General features: G+C 43.0%; 1 protein-coding gene across 2 annotated transcripts in view; it reads right to left on the minus strand.

Moving 5' to 3' along the window:
• Positions 1-3,886: 3,886 nt before the first annotated feature.
• The window catches only part of ZNF331 (zinc finger protein 331), a 48,974-nt gene continuing 45,072 nt past the window's right edge, over positions 3,887-7,788 (minus strand). For both annotated transcript variants that reach the window (XM_008067369.2, XM_021717252.1), the window contains one exon: positions 3,887-7,062. In XM_008067369.2, the coding sequence (XP_008065560.1) occupies positions 5,810-7,062 (1,253 nt within the window). In that variant the 3' untranslated portion in view covers positions 3,887-5,809. The remainder of the gene's footprint in view (positions 7,063-7,788) is intronic.

The following is a 7,788-nucleotide window of genomic DNA, read 5'->3' on the forward strand; positions in this document are numbered from 1 at the left end:
GCCAGAATTACAGGCATGCGCTACCACGCCCGGCTGATTTTTTGATTTATTGTAGAGATGAGGTCTCGCTGCCCAGGCGGGTCTCGAACCCACGGGCCCTTTGCACATTTTTAAACGGGGTTTTCTTTTTGTTGAGTTGTAGGAGTTCTTATATTTTCTAGATAAGTTATCAGATGTATGATTTGCAAATATATTCCCCCATTCTGTGGGCTGCCTTTTCACTCTGTTGATAGTGTCCTTTGCACATTGTTTTTGTCTTTGATAAAGTACAATTTATTTATTTTGCTTTTGTTGCTGTGTTTTTTGTGTCATACTTAAGCAACAATTTCCACATCTTAGGTCATGAAGATTCCCTCCCATGTATATAACAGTTTTGTAGTTTGGAAATGTGGTCCCCGTGTTCTTAAGTTTTTGATCCATTTGGAATTAGATTTTGTAAATGGTGTGTGTGTCAGAGCCTTGACCTGCTGGGCTCAGGCCATCTTTCTGCCTCTGCCTTCCGAGTAGCTGGAACTACAGGCGCACGCCACCACGCCTAGCTAATTTTTTGATATATTGTAGAGATGAGGTCTCACCAAGTTGCCCAGGCTGGTCTCGAACCCGTGAAGTCAGTCCACCGTGCCTGGCTGGTGTGTGTTTTATGTTGTTTTGTGCTGCTAGAACAGAATACTACAGCCTGGATAATTTATAAAGAACAGAAATTTGTTCAAGTTCTGGAGGCCAATATCAAGGCAACTGGTGAGGACCTTCTTGGCTGTGTTCTTTGGTGGAAGACCATGATATTATAAGGTAGCCCTTGTTACTGTAAAGAGAATCTCTGTGACCTTCTTCCCTCATTTCATGCTCCCAAGGCATGACTCTAGTCTGATTATTGGGTCATAAGACCCTCATTCCAGAGAGGGTCCTGCCTCATACCCTGGAGGAGGGAATGCTGCTCAGACAGACCAAGAAGAATCTGGACAGACAGGCCTTGCTGGGTTTCCCTACTCATTCAAATGTCCGGTTGTCATTCATGCCTATCCAATGAAGTCTCCATAAAAAGCCCAAGAGGACAGGGTTCAGGGAGGTTCCCGTAGCTGAATACAGGGAGGTTTTTGGAGGGTGGCGCACCTGGGGAGGGTATGGATGTTCTGCACCCCTTCCCCATATCTCACCCTATGCATCTCTTCACCTGTATCCTTTTTTTTTTTTTGAGTTGGAGTCTCACTCTGTCACCCAGGCTGGACTGCAGTGGCTCACTGATGGTCTCGACCGGCTGGGGTCACGCAACCTTTCTGCCTCAGCCTTCCGAGTAGATGGAACTACAGGCACGCGCCACTACGCCTGGCTAATTTTTTTTTTTTAATCAATATTTTTTATTATGATTTTGTGGGGTACAGTTAAGGGTTAGGTGTACAATTACGTTTCATTCAGGCACCCTGTTGATAAGAGTTGTTTCCCCATCCCCAGACAGATATTTGCGACTGTTAATCCCATCCCCCTCCCCCCCAATTTTTAATTTATTTTTTATTTACTTTAAAGATGAGGTTTCGCCAACTTGCCCAGGCTGGTCTTGAACCTGTGAGCTCAGGCAGTCCTCTCACCTCGGCTTCCTAAAGTGCTGGGATTATAGGTGTGAGCCACTGCGCTTGGCCATCTGTATCCTTTATATTATCCTTTGTAATAAACTGGTAAACATTTTCCCCTAATTCTGTGGGTTCAATGAATAGCAGATTAACTGAACCCAAAGAGGGGGTCATGGACACCTCAATATGAATGCAGTCAGTTGACTGGTATCTGAAGTGGGAGCAGTCTTGTGGAACTGAGTCCCCACCTGTGGGATTTGACACTATCTCTAGGTAGGTGGGGTTGGAATTTTATTTTATTTTTGTATCGGAGTGTCACTGTGCAGTGGTATGATAATGGTTACTGCTGCTTTGACCTCCTAGGCTCAGGCAGTCCTTCCACCTCAGTTTCCTAAGTAGTTGGGACTACAGGCGCGCATCACCAGGCCCAACTAATTTTTTGATTTTTTGTAGAGACACAGCTGGGCACGGTGGCTCATATCTATAATCCCAGCATTTTGGGAGGCTGAGGTGAGAGGACTGCCTGAGCTTAGGGGTTCGAGGTCAGCCTGGGTAACTTGGTAGGACTGCATCTCTACAATTAAAAAAAAGGGCCAGGCGTGGTCACGTGTGCTTGTAGTTCCAGCTACTTGGAAGGCTGATGCGCAAGGATTGCCTGAGCCCAGCAGATCGAGGCTGTGGTGGCTGTGTGTGTGCTACTGCCCTCCAGCATGGGCGACAGAGTGAGACTCCAATTAAAACAAAAAAGGCAGGTGCAAGGCCGAATATCACCCCTTAACTATCGTAGAGACAAGGTTTTGTCCTGTTGCCCAGGCTGGTCTTGAACTCCTGGGCTCAGGCAATCTTCTCAGCTTGGACTCCTGAAGTGCTGGGATTACAGGCATGAGTCACCCCATCTGGCTTGGGCTTTTTACTAAAACAAGAATTAGGTTTTTGCTCCTTGAACTGAGTCTTGACTAAAACACATTCTTCCCATGTGTCCTGTCAACTAAACCTGTCCATCAGGTTGTATTTTTGCATCTTGGCTGTGTTCACCTGAGGCCTACCCAGTACTGCCTTTCTGCACTGCTTTCTATTTCTCGGTATAATTCTCACATTCCTTCTTCCTCCTCACACTTTTCATTCTCATTATTCTCTAAACACAAAACATTAGACTTCATCAAATGTGCAAGTTATGCTAGCTTCTTAATGGTAGGATTGGTTGAGCCCAGACCTTCAAGACCAGCCTAGGCAACTTAGTGAGGGCTAATCTCTACAACAAAAAAGAATAGCAAGGCGTGGTGGCACATACCTGTAGTCCCAGCTACTTGGGAGGCTGAAGCTGAAGGATCATGCTGGCCCAGGAGGTCAAGGCTATGGTGAGCTGTGATCATGTCACTATACTCTAGAATGAGTGTCAGAATGAGACCCCAACCCAGAAAATAAAAGCAAAGTTCTGTTCATTAGTGATGCCACTAAGATACAGAAAAGACCAGAAGCAGACTGGAAGAAGATATTCGTTCTTTTTCCATAGGATCCACATGAGAAGAAGGATGAGAACTCCCACAAAGATGATTAAGGGTACTAGAGCCTAGTCCAGCAAGATACCCAGCTCTGAAACCTGAGTGTGGTACCCCTCCCCTGAACATGCTCCCCCACTTCCTCCCCCAGAGGAATCCTTAAGCCTAATGCCAAAGTATTCATAGTCCAAGAACTCGGTAGCTTTAACTGAAAGGTAACCCAACCTCTGAAGTACATTAAGCATGAACCCTACTTCACTGTATATTCTGGATCTTTTGCCAACCTTTGTAGGACATGCCACACCTCCATCCTCTGTGCCTAAGGTTCTCCACCTGGCTTTACCATCTGCCCTGGACATCCACAGCTGTACTCATGAGCGTTCTGATCCACACTCAGCTCTCCAAGGCTCCTCTCCTGGACTCTATCCCTTTCTTCAGTCTTCCAGAACTTGTCCCTGATGTCTAGCCATCCCTTCCCACATGTTAGGTTCTCCCCTGCCCATCAGCCCCTCCTCCACCTTTACAAACTCATACCCATGGGCTTGAGTCCTCCATCCATATTCTCCTACTGCTCCTATGGGCTCTTGTCCTTTCCCTAAGATAATTCTCCCTTCACTCTAGGACTATCTTAAGATAGCTCAGGTCTCTTCCCTGAATCTAAATGTGCCTTCAGCACTCCCAGGACACTCCCCAGCCCTTTTCCCAGCACAAGTCCTTTTGTGCAGTGGAACACATCCTGGACTTGCCAGAGGTCTAGTCTGCGAGCACAGTTCCTTCCTGAAAAAGTCATGTCTGAATATCCAACAAAAAGACCTGCTCATATGTGATTTTATTCCTTTATTGTTTTTAGTTGACAAATAATAGTTGTATTACATTTATGGCACACAATGATATTTTGATACAAGAATACGATGTGGAATGATTAAATCAAGCTAATTAACATCCATGATCATTTTTTGTAGTGAGATATTTGAAATTTACTCCTATATATTGTGGATTGTCTAGTGACAGCACATTGTGGTTTTACTTTACCTTCATGAGCAATAACATTGGACACATTTTTAAGTACTGGCCATCTGATGATCTTCTCTGGTGAAGTGCTTGCATTTTCACTCCTTTTAACTGATTTGTTGTTTTATAACTCGAGGGATCCTTTTTGTTTTCCATGTGAGTTTCTTTGTCAGGTGGAGCAAATACCTTCTTCCAGTCTGCTTCTTGTCTTTTCTGTATCTTAGACATCACTTGAAACAGCATTTTGCAGTTTTGATGAAGTGTAACTTTTTATATTTAGTGTTTTTTGTGTACTAAGAAATCATTGTCTAGCTCAAGGTTGTGACAATATTGTCTTGTTTTCTTCTAGAAGTTCTATAGTCTTTTCTAAACACATTGCACCCACAGGGGGTCTTCTTGTAATAAGACTAATAGCAACACTAATGGTAATGATCATAAGAACCACAGCTAATATTGAGCTTACACAATATTCCAGTTACACTGCCAAGGACTTCACATGTACCAAACATTTAATTTCCACAACAGCAGTTGTGGGTCAATGTGAGTATCCCTATGTACAAATAATGTACATAATGTACATTTGACACACAATGCACAAGGGTATAAGCAATTTGCCCAGTGTCTCACAGGAGTAAAGTAGAGGGATGATGGTGGCAACTGGTAGGGTAAGTACCATGACCAAAGGCTTTCCCACATACATTACATTAGCAGGGTTACTCCCTAGATGCAATGGAATAAAGATGGAATGGTATTGGTAGTCTTTTATGCAGTCATTAAACTAAGCTAAACAGTAACAGTGTCCACTCTGTGAATGCTGTGATCATTAAGAAAAAGTGATTTCTCCATTCTCCAAATTTGCCTCTAACAAGACTTCTGATAGTTTGTAAGCAGAAGAATGACCAATGAAGGTTTTCTTGTGTTAAATTGTATCATGAACTGTCGTCCTCTTGTTGAGAAAGGAATGTATGTAGTTTAGAGGCCTTTGTACACTCTTTGCACAGTAATCCCCTTTTATTTGAGGGGGATACCTTCCAAGACCTCCGTAGATACCTGAATCCATGGATAGCACTGTTTTTTCCTGTGTGTGTATATACATATACACTATATACTATATTTTTTTCTGTACATACGTATCTGAAGTTTAATTTAAAAGTTAGGCACAATAAGAGATTACCAACAATAACTAATAAAATAGAACAAGTATAACAATATACTGTAATAAAATGTGAATGTATCTCTCGCAAAATATCTTTATTGTCATGTAGATCGTAGCAGCCTCAGCCTATTATTTTTTCCCTTTCATTATTAAGTAGAGAATTTTCACCTTTCACTTACAAGGAAGCACTTTATGGCTTCTCTTTGGCATATGTGAACTGCCAGCATCACTACTCTTGTACTTTGGGGTCACTATTAAGTAAAAGAAGGGTGACTTGAACATAAGCACTGCGATACCACGACAGTCAATCTGAAAACCAAGACGGCTACCAAGTGACTAACGGGCTGGGTAGCATATACAGCATGGATGTGCTGGACCAAGGGATAATTTATACCCCTGGCTAGTTGGAGCATGACAGCACAAGATTTCATCAAGTTACTCAGAAGAGCACGCAAGACTTATACGTTGTTTATTTCTGGAATTTTCCATTTGATATTTCTGAACCATGGCTGCCTGCAACTGAAACCGTGGAAAGCGAAACCACGGTTAAAAAGGGACTACTGTACTCAAAAGGTTTTTCAACTGTTGTGAATCCTCTGGTGCTCTCTAAGATGGTTTGCATGATTACATGCCTTTCCACATTCCTTACATTCAAAGGATTTTGCCCCAGCATGAGTTTTCTGATGCTGTGTAAGCTGATGGCCATGACTAAAGGACTTGCCACATTCCTTACATCCATAGGGTTTCTCCCCTGTATGGATTCGCTCATGTTTAACAAGGCTTGACCCATAAATGAAAGCCTTCCCACATTCTTTGCATTTATAAGGTGTTTCACCAGTGTGAATTCTCTCATGCTGAGTAAGGTGATAGCCACAATTAAAGGCCTTCCCACATTCTGTACATTTATATGGCTTCTCACCTGTATGAATTCTCTCATGCTTAACAAGGCTTGAACCCCAACGAAAGGCCTTCCCACATTCCTTACACTCATGAGGTTTCTCACCAGTATGAATTTTCTGATGTTGAGTAAGATAATTGACTCGAGTAAAGGCCTTCCCACATTCTTGGCATTCATAGGGTTTCTCACCTGTATGAATTCTCTTATGTTGAATGAGGCTTGAACCACAAATAAAGGCCTTTCCACAGTCTTTACATTCGTAAGGTTTCTCCCCACTATGAATTCTCTTATGCTGAATAAGCTTATACACACGGCTGAAGGTCTTCCCACAGTCTTTGCATTCATAGTCTTTCTCACCAGTATGAAATCTCTGATGCTGAGTGAGTTCATCACCACGTCGAAAGGCCTTTCCACAGTCTTTACATTCATAGGGTTTTTCACCAGTATGAATTCTCTTATGAATAACGAGACTTGAGCCCCATCGAAAGGCCTTCCCACAGTCCTTACATTCATAAGGCTTCTCACCAGTATGAATTTTCTGATGTTGAGTAAGTTGATTACCCCAACGAAAGGCCTTCTTACATTCTTTACATTCATAAGGTTTCTCACCAGTATGAATTTTCTGATGCTGACTAAGCTGATAGCCACGACTAAAGGCCTTCCCACATTCCTTACATTCATAAGAATTCTCCTTACTATGTCTCTGTTGTCTAGAAGATGTACTTTCTCTATTTGAAGGCCTTTTTACATAGCTGATTACCATTCGGTTGACATATCTCTTTTTCGAGCGCCGTGGTTCTTCAAGTGTACCTTCACATATCCAGTTATGGCCAAGGGACTTCCTTTTTCTTTCTGAATTTCTTTTGGAGAAATTTATTCCACGGATATTTTTTTCTGTTGGTAAACGCTTAGCCTCATATGATGACTCTAAATCTGGAAGAAAGTAACATTTTATTTGTTTCCTTTAAAGGAAGACAAACAAACCTAACCACAACCCAAAAACTTGTCTAGTAGAAATAAAAATTCCTTAGTAGAATAAATGTGAATCACCTAGGGCTCTTGTTAAAACGTAGCACCACAATACTTAGTGGGGATATATTGGAGGCATTCATTCTAAAGTCAAACACGAAAAAAGTTCTATTAGAGGGTATATCTCAAAAACGAAGATGAAAACAAGTATAATTTATAGATGATGTAATGACACATTTGGAGAACCCAAGAAATATAGAATCACTATAAAAATAAGAATACGAGCTGGGCTCGGTGGCTTAGCCTGTAATCCCACGCTTTGGGAGGCTGAGGTGAGTGGACTGCCTGAGTCGTGGGATCGAGACCCGCCTGGGCAACTTGGCGAGACCTCATCTCTACAATAAATAAAAAAAAAGCCGGGCTCGGTGGCTCAGCCTGTAATCCCGTGCCTTTGGGAGGCTGAGGTGAGTGAATTGTCTGAGCCCGCGGGTTCGAGACCCGCCTGGGCAGCGAGACCTCATCTCTACAATAAATCAAAAAATCAGCTGGGCATGGTAGCGCATGCCTGTAATTCTGGCTACTCGGAAGGCTGAGGTGGAAGGATCGCCGGAGCCCAGCAGGTCGAGGCTGCGGTGGTCGGGAGCGGCCACTGCACTCCAGTCTGGGCGACAGAGTGGGACTCCAACTCAA

This window comes from Carlito syrichta, unplaced genomic scaffold, assembly GCF_000164805.1.
Source record: "Carlito syrichta isolate Samal-C Ts95f unplaced genomic scaffold, Tarsius_syrichta-2.0.1 Scaffold309491, whole genome shotgun sequence".
Taxonomy (NCBI): Eukaryota; Metazoa; Chordata; class Mammalia; order Primates; family Tarsiidae; genus Carlito; species Carlito syrichta.